At 46.4% G+C, this 17,288-nt stretch overlaps 1 protein-coding gene across 1 annotated transcript; it reads left to right on the top strand.

Moving 5' to 3' along the window:
- The first annotated feature begins 5,593 nt into the window (after positions 1-5,593).
- Positions 5,594-15,873, top strand: s1pr4 (sphingosine-1-phosphate receptor 4). Its single transcript, XM_080212920.1, has 2 exons — positions 5,594-5,734; positions 11,073-15,873. Exon 2 carries the CDS (start codon positions 11,170-11,172, stop codon positions 12,283-12,285), a length of 1,116 nt encoding a protein of 371 aa, XP_080069046.1. The 5' UTR covers positions 5,594-5,734; positions 11,073-11,169; the 3' UTR covers positions 12,286-15,873.
- The last annotated feature ends 1,415 nt before the right edge of the window (positions 15,874-17,288 follow it).

The raw sequence follows: 17,288 nt of genomic DNA, 5'->3' as shown, positions 1-17,288 counted from the left end.
ATGGTCAGATGATTTAAATCACAGCATAGAATATGACAGTAGAGGCTGACAGAACTTTTTTTTTTACAATTTTAATGTATTGTGGCACTTTTCATTATTGGAATAGTGCTGTAACAAATGAGAACCACACACAATGCTGCTCAATGTAAGGGTCAGCTTACCTTTGCAGTTCAGATCCCCATGATAGATCACTGCATTAAAAACACACCCACATTCCAATACAACACCTAATTCAAAGATGTCAAAATATGTTACACCTACCTTTCAGAATTCCCTAGTAGACACCCCTCAGAGGTCACAAACTCTCCAAGGTGCTGTGTTTCCTAAGGGATTCCAAAACGCACACGAAAATGGTATGCGGGAACAAACACAATTTTCCTCTGGTCCTCACAATGCGGAGCCTAGGTACAAAGAACGAAGTACAGTACAGTACAGGAACAGGCCCTTCGGCCCTCCAAGCCTACCCCGATCATGATGTCTGCCTAAACTAAAACCGTACGCACTTACGGAGTCCATATCCTTCCATTCCCATCCTATTCATGTATTTGTCTGGGTGCCCTTAAGTGCGGTTATCGTAGCTGTTCCCACCACCTCCCTGGGCAGCGCGTTCCAGACATTCTGTGTAAAAAACTTCCCTCATACATCTCCTCTAAACTGTTTGCACCCTAAGCCCACGTCCCCACTACATGATTTTTCTACCCTAGGAAAGGGCACCTGACTGTCTACTCTGTCCACACCACGTCCACGTAAGTTGGGTTTTGCATCAAAGGGCTTCCTGACCCACCAAAAGGCCACAAGAGAATGGTATGGAGTCAGAAAAGCGGAGAAGAATTGGCCAATTAAAAACTAAGTTCAGCATTCCTCCATCTGATTCGCATCTGCGTTGGGAGCTGGCCCACGGTGCCACATGCCTTTCAAGTGTGCAGCAGAAATTTCATCATGTACATGGCCCATTCACCAAACACACTCATTGTGCACACTGACACAAACACACCTCTGCTTCTTCTTTTGTTGTGTTACCATCACAGGTTCTGTCAACATTTAAATGGGCAGCATTGGCTAAACCAGGCATGGCCTGCCACAATGACAATGAAAATTTATAAGCGGAACATGATGTTCACATAGATAAACTGCACACTCACTGTTACACACACATTATGCACATATCCATACACTATACAATCTCACCATGCACATTCACAGAACCATTGAATCCCGACAGTACAGAAGGAGGTCATTCCGCCCATCGAGTTTGTACTGACCACCCAGGCCCTATTCCTGTAACCTGACATCCTTACCCTGCTAATCCCCTGACACCAAGGTCAATTTAGCATGGTCAATCAACCTAACCCGCACATCTTTGGATTGTGGGAGGAAACCGGAGCACCCGGAGGAAACCCACGCAGACACAGGGAGAACGTGCAAACTTCGCACAGACAGTGACCCAAGGCCGGAATTGAACCCGGGTCCCTGATGCTGTGAGGCAGTAGTGCTGACCACTGTGCCACCCCATCCACGTGTTCACCTTCATTTCCACGTTTACATCCACCAAATGCACTCACGCTGCGTTCTACCATGGGGATACGTTTGCTATAAACTCTGTTGGAATACAGAATAAAACCTCAGTTAAAAATGACTCTCACTGACACTGAGTTGCCACCGATTTCACCCTAATCTATCTTTTAGGGGTATGAAGACATTCCAATCTTTGTTTGTTTCCATCTCCCCTGCTTCTCGCTCTGCCAGTCTCCGCGATTGGAATTCACAGACCTCCTGGAATGAAAGGGGAAAATCCCAAAATAACTTCCAGCCAAATGAAAGACTCTTTGAGATACGGTTATAATGTTGGAAATGCAGCAGTTAATTTGCACCCACAACCTCCCTCGAACAGCAGTGTGGTAACAACCAAAAAAAATCTGACTTAAGGCGCTGAGAGCAAAATATTGCAGAAATCCGAACACTCAGCAGGTCTGCGAAGAGAGAAACAGAGTTAAGCTTTCCAGTCCGTGTCACTCTTCTTCAGACTTTTAGTGATGTTGGTTGAGAGATAAATATTGGCCATACTGAACACCCCTGCTCTTCATTGAGATGGTATCTTGGGGTCTTTCATACCTACCTTAAGAGGGAAAGCAGGACCATGGCTTAATTCCAAAATGTGGAGATGCCGGTGTTGGATTGGGGTAAGCAGAGTAAGAAGTCTCACAATACCAGTCCAACAGGTTTATTTGGTAGCACAAGCCACAAGCTTTCAGAGCGCTGCTCCTTCATCAGATGAGTGGGAGTTCTGTTCACAAACAGGACATATAAAGACACAAACTCAATTTACAAAATAATGGTTGGAATGCGAGTCTTTACAGGTAATCAAGTCTTAAAGGTACAGACAATGTGAGTGGAGAGAGGGTTAAGCACAGGTTAAAGAGATGTGTATTGTCTCCAGCCAGGACAGTTAGTGAGATTTTTCAAACCCAGACAAGTCGTGGGGGTTACAGATAGTGTGACATGAACTCAAGATCCTGGTTGAGGCCGTCCTCATGTATGCGGAACTTAGCTATCAGTCTCTGTTCAGCAACTCTGCGTTGTCGTGTGTCGTGAAGGTCGCCATAGTGAATGTTTACTCGAAGATCAGAGGCTGAATGCCCACGACTGCTGAAGTGTTCACTGACAGGAAGGGAACAATCCTGCCTGGTGATTGTCGAGCGCTGTTCATTCATCCATTGTCGTAGCGTCTGCATGGTCTCCCCAATGTACCCTGCCTCGGGACATCCTTTCCTGCAGCGTATCAAGTAGACAATGTTGGCCGAATTGCAAGAGTACGTACTGTGTACCTGGTGAATGGTGTTCTCATGTGAGATGATGACATCCGTGTCGATGATTGGCACGTCTTGCAGAGGTTGCTGTGGCAGAGTTGTGTGGTATCGTGGTCTCTGTTCTCCTGAAGGCTGGGCAGTTCGCTGCGGACAATGGTCTGTTTGAGGTTGTGCAGTTGTTTGAAGGCAAGAAGTGGGGGTGTGGGGATGGCCTCGGTGAGATGTTCGTCTTCATTGATGACATGTTGAAGGCTCCAGAGAAGATGTCGTAACTTCTCTGCTCCAGGGAAGTACTGGACGACGAAGGGTACTCTGTCCGCCGTGTCCCGTGTTTGTCTTCTGAGGAGGTTGGTGCGGTTTTTCGCTGTGGCGCATCGGAACTGTCGATTGATGAGTCGAGCACCATATCCTGTTCTCATGAGGGCATCTTTCAGCGCCTGGAGGTATCTGTTGTGATCCTCCTCATCTGAGCAGATCCTCTGTATACGGAGGGCTTGTCTTTAGGGGATGGCTTCTTTAACATGTTTAGGGTGGAGGCTAGAGAAGTGGAGCATCATGAGATTATCCATGGGCTTGCGGTACAGTGAAGTGCTGAGGTGACCGTCCTTGATGGAGATGCACAAGTCCTAGAATGCAACCGATTCTGGAAAGTAATCCATGGTGAGTCTGATGGTGGGATGGAACTTGTTGATGTCACTGAAACTTGTTGTTTCAGTGATTGTTCACCATGAGTCCAAAGGAAGAAAATGTCATTGATATATCTAGTATATAGCATTGCTTGAAGGTCCTGTGCATTGAAGAGGTCTTGTTCAAACCTGTGCATGAAGATGTTGGCATACTGAGGTGCGAATTTAGTCCCCATGGCTGCTCTATGTGTCTGGATGAAGAACTGGTTGTTGAAGGCGAAGACATTGTGGTCCAGGATGAAGCAGATGAGTTGTGGAATTGCATCTGTCAGCAGTTGAGTACTGAGGCAGTTGCAGCAATGCCATCGTTATGGGGGGGTGCCAGTGGAGGGTGCCGAGACATCCAGTGTGATGATGAGTGTTCCTGGTTCAACTGCTCCATGTGTGCTGAGTTTCTGTAGAAGTCCGTAATGTCACGACAAAAGCTGGGAGTTCTTTGTACAATGGGTTTCAGGATGCCCTTGACGTAGCCAGAGAGGTTCTTGCACAGGGTCCCATTGCCCAATACGATGGGATGGCTGGGTGTGTTGGCCTTGTGTATCTTCGGGAGGCAGTAGAGACCTCCAACATGGGAAATACATGGGATGAGAGTACGGAGGGTGCTCTGAAGGTCTGGATCAAAGGTCTTGATCAGAAGACAAACACCTCAGAAGATAAACTTCAGAAGACAAACACAGGACACAGTGGATAGAGCACCCTTCATCCTCCAGTACTTCCCCGGAGCGGAGAAGCTACAACATCTTCTCCGGAGCCTTCAGCATATCATTGATGAAGATGAACATCTCGCCAGGGCCATCCCCACACCCCCACTTCCTGCCTTCAAACAACCGCACTATCTCAAACAGACCATTGTCCACAGCAAACTACCCAGCCTTCAGGAGAACAGTGACCACAACACCACACAACCCTGCCACAGCAACCTCTGCAAGACATGCCGGATCATCGACGTGGATGCCATTATCCACGTGAGAACACCATCCACCAGGTACACGGTACACTAGCAATTTGGCCAACGTTGTCTACCTGATACGCTGCAGGAAAGGATGTCCCGAGGCAGGGTACATTGGGGAGACCATACAGACGCTGCAACAATGGATGAATGACAATCACCGGGCACAAGTGATCCCTTCCTGTCGGGGAACACTTCAGCAGTCATGGACATTCAGCCTTTGATCTTTGGGTAAGCATTCTCCAAGGTGGCCTTCACGACACACGACAACGCAGAATCGCTGAGCCAAGTTCTGCACACGAGGACGGCTTCAACCAGGGTCTTGGATTCCTGTCACACTATCTGTAACCCCCATAACTTGTCTGGGCTTGCAAAATCTCACTAACTGTCCTGGCTGGAGACAATACACATCTCTTTAACCTGTGCTTAACCCTCTCTCCACTCACATTGTCTGCACCTTTGAGGCTTGATTACCTGTAAAGACTCGCATTCCAACAATTATTTTGTAAATTGAGTTTGTGTCTATATATGCCCTGTTTGTGAACAGAACTCCCACTCACCGGATGAAGGAGCAGCGCTCCGAAAGCTTGTGCTACCAAATAAACCCGTTGGACTTTAACTTGGTGTTGTGTTAATTCCAAAAAGCAGTGTCTCTGACAATAAAAAGAAAGAATGTGCGGCTTTACGCGGAGAAAGCAGGAGAATTGCACAAGGTGGTTAAAGCACTTAACCAGCACGTCTTTCAGGTTTTGGGAGGAAACTGGAGCACCCGGAAGAAACCCACACAGACATGGGGAGAATGTGCACAATCCACACAGACAGTGACCCAAGCCAGGAATCGAACTTGGGTCCCCTTCGGACTGTGGGGCAGCAGTGCTAACCACTGTGCCATCATGCCGCTCCAATTTATTCCATCTTGCGTGCCACTGTATCGTGGATTTAAAGGAGCGCTTGAGAGAAAAAAATTGAAAATTGTATGGGGTTGGTGTTGCAGTGCAGGGACAGTGTTGCCATTGCCAGGTAGTTTAAGATGACGTGATCGGGAGGGGCATTAACTTCTTCCCCTGCACTGTGCTGCTTCACAAGGCTCAAATACATCTGCTGCTGCAGAGTCTTATCAGCTCGTTCTGTCTGCCGTGTCATCGTGGGTGGTGCAAAACCGATCACAACAAGTCTAGTTGCAACTTCTGTAATTTGCTGAGAGCATGTGCGCTGGCACAGAGAGAGGCAGACACTTAACCACAGGCACAGCAACTTAACCGAAGAGAGGACAAGTCCACTACATCAGCACAGTAAGTAGAACCTTTAGCGTTACACCAGGCAGGGGTGAGAGAGTATACGCAGAATTTGTTGCTGTTTAAGTTAACTTTATTGCATCTCACTGGACAAAGATAAACTTTGGTTAAAAGTGAGTTAAACGCCATGTAGGGAAATTTAACAGCTTGTATTCATGTGCAGGCAGAGCAGTCAGTTCAAATAATGCACAAATCAGAAATACTATTCCTGCAGTGTTCCATTTCAATTGCCATTAAATATATTGGTATGGTGTAAAAAGGCCATGATGTGGAGATGCTGGCGTTGGACTGGGGTAAACACAGTAAGAAGCCTCACAACAAGGCTTTTAACCTGGTGTTATGAGACTTCTTACCATAGTGCAAAAATGAATGAAAGTGGATTTGTATCTCCAGCTTGAAGGCAAACTATTGATCCAAAGATGGAAAAAAACAAAGAATATTTCTGGCACAGGAGGAGGTCATTCAGCCCATCATCTTCATGCAAGTGTCAGTATTTAGATAGTATTTTTCTTATTGCTTCCCCTGGATGGAGGCTGAGAGAAGGCCTGATAGAGACCTACAAAATTGTGAGAGGCAGAGGCAGGGGGGGAGCTTTTTCCCCGGGGGGAAGTGTCAGTTATAAGGGGGCACAGGTCCAAGGTGAGAGGGGGAAAGTTTACGGGAGATGTGCAGGGAAAGTTTTCCACGCAGAGAGTGGTGGGTGCCTGGAACGCGTTGCCAGAGGAGGTAGTGGAAGCAGGCACATTCGCAACAGTTAAGAGGCATCCGGATGGGTGCATGAATAGGGAGGGAATAGCGGGATACGGACTAAGGGCAGGAGGGTTTTTTATTGTAGTTCAGTTAGGACATCATGATGGGTACAGGCTTAGAGGGCCGAACGGCCTGTTCCTGTGCTGCAGTTTTCTTTGTTCTTTGTTCTAAATATGCACCTTGGGAAAATCTGCCAGTTTGTATCTATTCAGGGCATATTTTTGTTTTGATACAGTGTCATTTATAAATCCTGTGTGAACATATAGCAAGGCAGACTAAGTAACAAAGCCTGGTTCTCCATCAAGGGACATCTACATGAGATGGGAAAATGTTGATGTAGAGATTTAGCCATGGTCTCATAGAATGGAGGAACAGGCTCCTGTTCTTATATTCTTCCTTATCTTCCCTATCGCTTCCATCCCTCTTCACTTCTTCTCTTCTCCCCTTTGCTCTCTCTTTTTCCATTCCCCCCCTGCCCTATTTTCACTCTACCCTCACTCTCCTCCTCTCCCTTTCTCTTTTCCCTCTTTCCTGCCCCTCCATTACCCTTCCATCTGTCCACCTCATCCTCTGCCCTTTTCTTCCAATCTTTCTTTCCTTCCCCCCACTTTTCTCTCCCCGTCTATCCTTTGCTGTTGTCCCTCATCTTTTCCCCAGTTCTCTTTCTATCCTCCTCCCTGTTTCAATCCTCCTTTTTTCTTTCACTCCTTTCCTCCCCCCTTCTATTCCTTTCCATTTCTGTCTGTGGTCAGCGGTTAGCACTATTGCCTCACAGCACCAGGGACCCAGGTTCAATTCCTGGCTTGGGTCACTGTTTGTGTGGAATTTGCACAGGGTCCGGGTGGGTTTCCTCCGGGTGCTCCAGTTTCCTCCCACAGTCCAAAAATGTGCAATTTAGGTGGATTGAGGACAGCGTCAGGGAATTTTAAGCAGTATTGCTGAACAAACTCAAGGGCCTTTGTGCAAACCAGCACAAAGGTTGAAAACAGCTTTGAAAGGAAGTCATGGTAATGCTAAGCTTGGGGCCAAACAGAGGGTAAATGAGATGAAAGTGAGGAGTGGTGGTGGGGGGAGGGGGGACAAGAAGGGAATGTAAAATAAAACACAATCTGGCCCCATTGCAGGATAATGGACTACCCCAGTGGGGCTCAGCATCATCACTCGGGCGTCACTGAGTTAGCAGCTCAGGGGTAGGTTTTCTTACTGCTAGCTGTGGGAGTAACTAACTAACCCAACCAACACTCCTCTCTTGGCAGCTTTTCTGTCTGATGGGGAGCTGGCTTCATCTGCTCATTGTTCCCATGTAGCTCTTGGGATCTTGCTGTACGCCAATTAGCTGTTGCATTTATCATACAATCGTAGAATCCCTACAGTACAGGAGAAGGCCATTTGGCCCATCGAGACCCTCCAATGGACCCTACCTCCAGTTTCCTCCCACAGTCTGAAAGATGTGCTGGTTTGGCGCATTGACCCCTGTGGCAACTAGGGGAATTTCACAGTAACTTCATTGCAATGTTAACGTAAGCCTTACTTGTGACTAATAAACAAACTTTTTAAACATTTTACCGAGGCCCTATCCTTCTACCGCAATACATTTACCCATTAATCCTCCTAATCTATAAATCTTAGGACACCAAGGGGCAATTTAGCACAGCCAATCCACCTAACCTGTACATCTTTGGACTGTGGGAGGAAACTGGAGCACCCAGAGGAAACCCACGCAGACACGGGGAGAATGTGCAAACTCCACACAGACAGTGACCCAAGGTTGGAATTGAACCTGGGTCCCTGGCGCTGTGAGGCAGCAGTGCCACCATGCTGCCCTGTTTACTTACAGTACAACATGGTAACTACAGCTCAGAAAGAACCCTATTGTCTGAAAAGTGCTTAGGGATGTGCTGACTTCTGATTGTTAGAATCATGGCGAAGAAGAGGCCCTTCAGCCCATCGAGTCTGCACTGACCCGCAAGATACACCTGGCTTCCCACCTAAGCCCATTTACTAGCACTTGAATGTTATGATGTGTGAAGTGCTCATCCAGATTGTTTTTAAAGGATGCGAGGCAACCCACCTCACCACCCACCCCAGGCAGCGTATTCAAGACCATATAAATCATTTTCCTTCCTCTAAACCTCCTACCTCTTACCTTGAATCTATGTCCCCTCATGACTGAACCTTCAATTAAAGGGAACAGCTACTCCCTATCCACTCCGTCCACGCCCCTCCTGATTTCTGATAGTTGCTATATAAATGCCAGTCATTTCTTTCTATATAACTGAGAGTTAAATTAAACTCCAATTAAATTTGAATGGGCAACCTCAGATATAGCTTCTGTTCCCCTCTAATTCTGAGGCTATGGCTCTAATTCTAGTTTCACCCGCCAGTGCAAACAACTTCCCTGCTTCCATCTGTCTCTTCATCATCTTACATGTTTCTATAAGAACTCCCCTCATTCTTCTGAATTCCAACGAGTATAGTCCCAGTCTACTCAGTCTCTCATAAGCCAACCCTCTCAACTCCGGAATCAACCTAATGAATCTCCTCTGCACCCCCTCCAGTGCCAGTGTATCCTTTCTCAAGTAAGGCGACCAAAATTGTACGCAGCACTCATAGCCCATGCAGCCGCAAGGGAATAGGAATCAGTATGGGCAAAGGTGGAAAACTCTCTATTCTCCAACAACATCCCTACGGATTATAGAGCTAATGGGATGGAAAGAAGCTGGGGAGAGCTCTCTTGGCTCCGGTGACAGTGAGGAGTTATTGTGCGAGAGGTGAGAGTGTCTAAAACAGGTGATTACAATGTCAATAACAGCTGTTAAAGGGGAAGTTTAAGTTGCGCAATGAAAAAAAAAATTGTCACTTGCATTTCAAAGCTGCCAGTCATGAGCACAATACATAAAATAATCTGCTGGCGACAATTTACTCTTAACAGAAGTTGTTGCACAACAAGTAGCATTTTTTAAAACATCTGTGATCTCAAAGCTGTTGCAATATTTTCCTTTTGACAGTCTTCTGACAGACGAAACGTTTTAAAGCAAACGGAATTCTTACCCTTTGGTGCGAGTCTTGCTGTCAGCTGAGGATCAGTGGGATAGCCACTCTGTCTGAATCAGAAGTCAGTAAATCTAATCTGATACTGCAAGTGCTGCACTGAGAGAGTGCTGCCCTGGTGAAGGTGCTGTTTCTCTTTGTCTGATGACCCCCCCCACCCCCTCAAATGGAAATACAATATTCCTGCGGCACTCCCTTGAGCAAGAGGAGGAGAGTTCTCACCAATGTCGATACATTTGGCTCTTTGTCTGCACCGACTTGCCACAAGAGCATGTCACCCAGACCCTCACCGCCACCCCCCCCCGCCCCATTCCCACATTTACCATGGCTCCTCCACCTAATTTGTTTTTTTATTCCTTTGTGGGACATGGGTGTCGCTGGCTGGGTCAGCATTTTATTGCCCACCCCCAGTTGCCTGAGGGCAGCTGAGAGTCAGCCACATTGCTGTGGTTCTGGAGTCACATGTAGGCCAGACCAGGTAAAGGCAGCAGATTTCCTTCTCTAAAGGGGCATTAGTGAAGCAGATGGGTTTTTACAACAACAGCTTCATGATTCTTAATTTTTTTTTGATTTTTAAAAAAAATTTAATTCAAATACCCCAATCTATTGTGGTGGGATTCGAACACAGGCCCCCAGAACATTAGTTGCATTTCTGGATTAATAATTCAGTGATAATACCACAGGGCCATCGCCTTCCTGACAGATCTTTGGACACGTAGGAAGGCAGGGTTGAAGGTAAAAGCCCGGCTACAAATTAAATGTCGTATCAGACTTGAGGAGCTCGTCCCCCTTTTTCTTGCGTTCTGACACAGATCGTTGACTGGAAGGTGCTTTTGGAAGTCCTGAGGTTGTCCAAGGTGCTATACAAATATAGGCCGGAATTCTTTGGCCTCCTATCACCGAGTTCCTCGGCAGCGAGAGCTGGTGTGCTATTCGCTAGTGGTAAGATCTTCTGGTCCCACCTCACTCTGCTGGGAAATCTGTGAGGGGGAGGGGGGGTGGGCTGCGGGTGGGACCAGAGAATCCGCCACTAGTGAACATCCGGAGGATTACGGACATTATCTCTTTCATCCTTGTCGTTATTGTGTGGCATACGGCTTTGATTCTTCTCCTGTCACCACAGTGGATCACCCAATCCCTGGGATGAGTCTCTTCTCCTGAACACAAGAACCTCGATTACAGTATTTCAGAAGCACCTATATTGTGGTCCTTTGCATTCTGGTTACTTTGGGAGTTTAGTTTAAGCACCTGTGAAGGGAGGAGGAGAGTTAACGGGTGGGATTTTCCAGCCACGCTCACCCCAAAGCTGGAAAATCCTGCCCGAGCTCAATGGATCTTTGCGTGGCTCATGTCCAGCCCACTACAATTCCTGCAGTAGGACGGGAAAAGTTTGTCCAACATTTCAGATCAATGACCCTTCATCTGAACTCATAAGTGTTAGAGATGAACAGGTTTTAATTAAATGCACAGCAAGAGTAAAGTGAGACACTGATGGAATAAGAGAATAATAATACATTCTTCAATTTCTTTCCAGATATTTTGAAAGCAGAATATCATGCTGGACATTCTCTCCAGGAAGTTGGTTGACTGCCCCTGAGCCTTAGTTGAGGTCCAAACACTTCTTGGAGTCAATGCTTCTTGTCAAAATGTATAACAACAGCGAATGCCTGTTTTCCTTGGCCAGACAGCAAGTGGACATCATTCTGCTGCATTACAACTACACTGGAAAGTTGGAGAACAGGCAGTTACCCAGCGATGGCATGGGCACTGCCAGAATTATCTTCATGGTGATCAGTTGCTTCATCGTCGTAGAGAACCTGTTGGTCTTCTTGGCTATCCTGAACAACACTCGCTTCCGGAGCTGGGTTTACTATTGCATTGCCAACATTACTCTCTGCGACCTGTTGACTGGAATCGTGTACATTGGGAACATTAGCCTGTCCGGTCAAAGAACCTTTCAAATCACCCCCACGCTTTGGTTCATTCGGGAGGGAGTCTTATTCTTTGCCCTGGCTGCCTCGACGTTCAGCTTACTCATCACGGCGGTGGAGAGATACGCCACCATGGTCAGGCCCGTACCTTACGCCTCAGCCCGCAAAACCTACCGGGTGTACTTCCTGATCGGATTGTGTTGGCTGGTGGCGTCCCTCATCGGTCTTTTGCCGTTGATGGGATGGAACTGCATCTGCAACTTTGAGGAGTGTTCCACCTTGCTGCCTCTGTACTCCAAGAGTTACATCCTCTTCTGTGTGGTGATGTTCAGTATCATCATTGTCGGGATAGTGGCGCTGTACAGTGGCATCTACCACCTTGTCCGGAACAGTGCCAAGTCCGTGTCCAGCAGCAGAAGCAAGCAGAAATCCATCAGGCTCCTTAAGACTGTTTTCATGATTGTAGCCGCTTTTGTGATCTGTTGGAGCCCCCTTTTTGTGCTTCTCCTCCTGGACGTCTTCTGCTTCTCGCCGTCCTGTAGCAAGCTGCACAGCATGGAATGGACCATTGCCCTGGCTGTCATCAACTCGGCCGTTAACCCAGTCATTTATTCCTTTGGCAGTAAGGAGGTGAGACGGGCCATTCTCAAGCTGCTGTGTTGCTGCTTCATCAAAGCTGGTGCACCCTTGCCGTTCCTGAGCAGGAGTGAGTCTGCCCTCGGAGCCTCCACGGACAGCTCCTACAGACTGAGGGAGAGCTTTCGAAATTCCAAACTGATGAGCCCAAAGAAAACTTTGCCCAAGTCAGGACAATAGAGCTCGTCTCGAAAGCTGGAGCGGACATTCCGGCTGGGAATTTCCTTGGGAGCTGCTTGCATTCTCCCTGCGTGCACCTGCTTATGTATTACAATTCCTTCTGGTGACAATACAGCAGCAGAACCAGATTGAATCGAGGAACTCCCCAGCCCCAGGGGACAATACTTTCAGCCTAGTTCACCTCTAGGTCACAAGCCGGTGCGTCAGGAACCTGAGCACCTATTGCGGGCTGAAGCTTCAGCACAGTAATGAGGGCGTGCTGCACTGTCAGAGGTGCTATCCTGCATAACTTGCAGATGAGACACTAAGTGAAGGCGTTGCCTCTCAGGTGGACATAAAAGAACTTACAGAAATTTCATCTGACAGTGAGCTCTTCTACATTTCTGTTGTTGAAACATTCCAGTGACAAAGGACAGGACAATTCTCCTGGAATCATGTATAAACCTTAGTTATTAATCTCATTGCTTTTCTTCATTATCATGTTCTGGGGGTAAACTTGTTGCCATGTTTGCCTACCTACCAACAGTGCATATATGCAGAAAAAAATTAATTGGCCAAGGACATGAGTAATGCTGCAAAAATGCAAATTACTTTTCATTTTTGTTCCCTCAGAAAGTGCCGTTGTTTAAAAAAAAATTCAATTCACTTGCAGCTCAGATAAGTTTTTGCGACTGTTGCTTTGTGGTTTTCAAAGTCTAACTGATAGGGATCATATTTTCATCTTTATCCGATCATTCAGATCTCAGGCAGATTGTTAACTGATTTTGGTTTTTATAAGCCAATATAAACCACATTAGAACCAACTCCAGTTGGAACCCTGCACTGGCTGGTCCCAGAATATATGTATTTTCATTAAACTATGTAAGCGCTCATGACAAACACCAGTAAGAAATTGCACAGGACATCTTGTGGTGCAGTGGGTTAGCATCCCTGCCTCTGAGCCAGAAGCTCTGGGTTCGAATCCCACCCCAGGACTTGATAGCCAAGGAAGGTGCATTCATTCACGGCCAAATGGGTTGAGTGTCAATCTGCAAAACCCTTCCAATAGGTGGCATTAAGTGCGAGAGGGACTCTACATGCTTGATGTAGAGTGATGCCCTTCAAACTATAAGCCTGTGGTGACAGACAAGTGACCTGTCCCAGGAATGACTAGCCATGGAAACAGATGAAAGCCAGCCTTAGTGCGCCACTAGGCGCAGGAAGAGAAAGAAGACCTTGCACCCTTTCTTTGCCACTGCGAAAAGTACCATGTTTGCATATTAGAAAGCCTTTACGCTTGGAGAACGAGAGCTAGAGAATTAGATACTTTCACTGTCATTTCAAGGTTCAGAGGAGGCCATTCAGTCACTCAGGCCTGCTCAGATCATGGCTGATCTGCACATCAAATCCATTATCTTGCCTTTGCTCAAGATCTCCTTAACATCCCAACCCAGCGAAAACCTGTCTGTTTTTCTCTTGCCCATCCCAACATTTCAAGTGCATCGGCAATCTTTACCATCACAGCTGACACTGCAGGTGGGTGGAGCAATGTTGATCTTGCTTCATAACATGTTTTGACACAAAGTGTGTTGCCACACCCAATGTGTTCGGCAGAACTATTTGAGAAGCGCTTGCAGAAGGAAATTGGATAAATAGTTGAAGCTGTGTAAACTTGCTGGGCTACGGGGCAAGTGCAGAAGTGTGGGGATTGATTGGATAGTCCTTTCAAAGAGCCGGATTAGGTGGGCTGAATGGCCTTCTTCTGTAAGAATAGGAAATTTGAAATTCTGCCTCTTTACCATCGCAGCTTGCTTATTTGCCTTCTAAAGTTTTAACGAATCCTATCTGTTTGCTTAAAGAATGATTGAAGAACTTACAAGAAATCTTATCAATAAAGGATATCAGTTAAACATTAATCTAAGGGAGAGATTAGTGTAATAAGTCCTTGGAGGCAGAAGTCCCTTCACCAAAACCCCTTTATTTACAAGTCTGATAACAGCATACACAGTGCTTTCAGTTAGCAGTCTACACGTGGAGTTCCAGAGGAACTGACACGCCTGGTTCAGTCCAAAGCAAGAGGCTCCCTACTGGCCCATCAACTTGACCCGTAATCAGGGAAGCCTTTTTTTCCCCAAACAAATAAACAAAATCAAATTAACTTAGGGATAACTCAAAAGGGGCAGCTCCCTAAAGGGAGGGAACCGCCCAAAACAAAAAACAAAGCGGGAAGGAAACATAAAACATCCAATTAAAATGTGATTAAATAATACACCCCGGTCCCTGTGGTGTCCAGCGCCCTTATCAGGGAGTTCATATTCTAATAGGCCCACCTCAATTGTCTGATTAAAATCATTACAATGAGTCTGTATGAAATGAAAAGCATTTGTCAATCCTCTAAGCCTTTATAAGACTGATGTACTCTGCTGGAGACTTGTCCAAACTACTTAAATGGCCTCGCCATGTTAAGGCCCACCCTACTGATGCAGTTGTGGAAAACCTAAATATTAGGCACATAAGGGAAAGGAATAGAATATTATGCTGATGAGTGGGAGGAGTTTGATACGGAACATAAAGACCAGCATGAGATAGTTGGGCTGAATGGCCTGTTGCCCGTCAAATCTAATTCTACGACAGTCATTCATTAAAAGATTTTCTTGCTCGGTGTCAAACAGACCCTATACCCTAGAATTGGAATACACATTTTTAATTGTACGGATGCTAAAATATGAATAAAATATATATCAATTTTAGCAAAGATGTGAATATGGATCAAAATACCGACTAAATGTGAATCAGAGATAACTGTTTCCCTGTTTATTGGCTGGACATAATCTACTCATTCCTTCAACATCCAGCGACCTAAACACACAGATGAATTTTAAACTTAGCTTCTTAAAAACTTGTTTCTCCTCATTGGTGATGGGATTGGTGTAGAGCGGGGGGGGTGACAGGGTCAAGGTTCTGGAACGTCCAACCCACTGACAGTGGAGAGTGTCCTCACCGCCTGGGCCGCAGTAATTAAAGATGGAGGCTCACTCACCACCACTTTCGCAAGCGGGGTAACGAGGGGCGGACACGGAGATACTCAAATTGTCAGTGGCGCCCACATCCTGTGAATGAATGGTTTAAACGAGAAATAAACTGCCTGCAAGATTTCCAATGTGACCATTTACCTGAGGGTCTGCAAATGTGTTGATGCTATTTTAGGCAAATTAAAATCCCTGGCTGCTTTGTCACTCCTGTCTCACTTACTGTTGCAATACGGCCGCAACTTAATACAACTCTGCACAGCAAAGCAAATATTTCCTTAATGTCAAGATTTTCCTTGAAGTGTTGGAGTTGTCCCTTGAAACATTGACAGGGCCTGCTGATGTATTAATGGTTGTGGCACTGGTGGAGTGCACCACAGTATTAATGGAAAATGTCAAACTGTTAACGAAACATGGCAAAGTTTTAGCAGACTGAGCCAAGTATTACTGGAGTATACTTTCTCTACAAGATGAATTAACTATACAACGCAATTGCTGTCACTTTTCCGTTTAGCACCTCAAACCGCAGTTAACTTGTTAATCAGGTTTTTAAGCTGTGAATAAATAGTTTTGAATGTAATCACAAGACTCTTGTTGTTGTCAATTTAACCTTGTCCTAATGTGAGTCATAAATCTTCCACTGCAGATGAAGCAGATGTGCCTTGTACAGTTCGAGAGATTCATTAACTGTCATTTTTAACTGACTGCGTGGGAAATTCTGTGCAAAGGGAGGGTGGGTTCTGCTAAATGCACACAGAACAGGGTGGCATGAGTGGGTCCCCAGAACAGAGAACACTACAGCACAGGAACATCCCTTCGGCCCCCAAGCCTGCGCCAATCACTTTATCCTACCATGCCCAACCCCCTCTATGCTCCGCCTGCTCATGTGCATATCCAGATAAGGTTTACCCAAACATGGGGTCGCGGGGAGCAGAATTACTCCCAACAGTTTTCTCTCATCCATGGCTTGCTTCAGTCATGATGTGCTGGCAACCCGAGGTAAATTAGGCCCAGGGCCCAGTATGGATAGGACTGCCAACTGCGATTCAACACATGTCGGGAGTTTTCATCTTACGACTTGCCCCCCCCCGATCTGGCCATTAGCCAGCTTTGCCTTCCTACGCCAATTCATGGAAGACATACAGTGCAGAAGGAGGCCATTCAGCCCATCAAGTCTGCACCAAAAACAATTCCACTCAGGCCCCATTCCCGTAACCCACATATTCCCCTGCTAATCCCCCTGACACTAAGGTTAGTTTAACATGGCGCATCCACCAAACCCAGACAGGACAGGATGATGCCCAACTGTCAACCAAATAACTCCCCATTTTCACTATTTTTAGTTCCATAGAGACCAAGTGACCAGTTAATCTGTTCTGGGCAGTTCCAGTTGAGAAAGGTTGAGCAGGGGAGTGGGAGAACTCACTGCTCCTCATAGAAGCATAGAAACACGGAAGGTAGGAGCAGGAGGAGGCCATTTGGCCCTTCAAGGCTGCTCCATCATCCGTTATGATCTTGGCTGATCATCCGACTCAATAGCCTAATCCTGCTTTCTCCCCATAGCCTTTGATCCCATTTGCCCCAAGTGCTATATCCAGTCGCCTCTTGAATACATTCAATGTTTTGGCATCAACTACTCCCTGTGGTAATGAATTCCACAGGCTCACCACTCTTTGGGTGAAGAAATGCCTCCTCACCTCTCTCATAAATGGTCTACCCTGAATCCTCAGGCATCCTCCCTGCATCTAGCCTGTTAGAATTTTATAAGTCTCTATAAGATCCCCCCTTACTCATCTGAACTCCAGTGAAAACAATCCTAACCTCGTCAACCTCCCCTCATACATCTCCGGAATCAGCCTGGTAAACCTTCGCTGCACTCCCTCGAGAGCAAGAACATCCTTCCTCAGAAAAGGAGACCAAAACTGCACACAATACTCTCAGTGTGGCCTCACCAAGGCCCTGTTTAATTGCAATAACACATCCCTGCTCCTGCAT

Source organism: Carcharhinus amblyrhynchos, chromosome 26 (genome assembly GCF_965287045.1).
Source record: "Carcharhinus amblyrhynchos chromosome 26, sCarAmb.v2.hapA, whole genome shotgun sequence".
NCBI classification, from domain to species: Eukaryota; Metazoa; Chordata; class Chondrichthyes; order Carcharhiniformes; family Carcharhinidae; genus Carcharhinus; species Carcharhinus amblyrhynchos.
The sequence above is the reverse complement of the archived record's forward strand: the minus strand, read 5'-3'. Positions and strand labels throughout refer to the sequence as shown.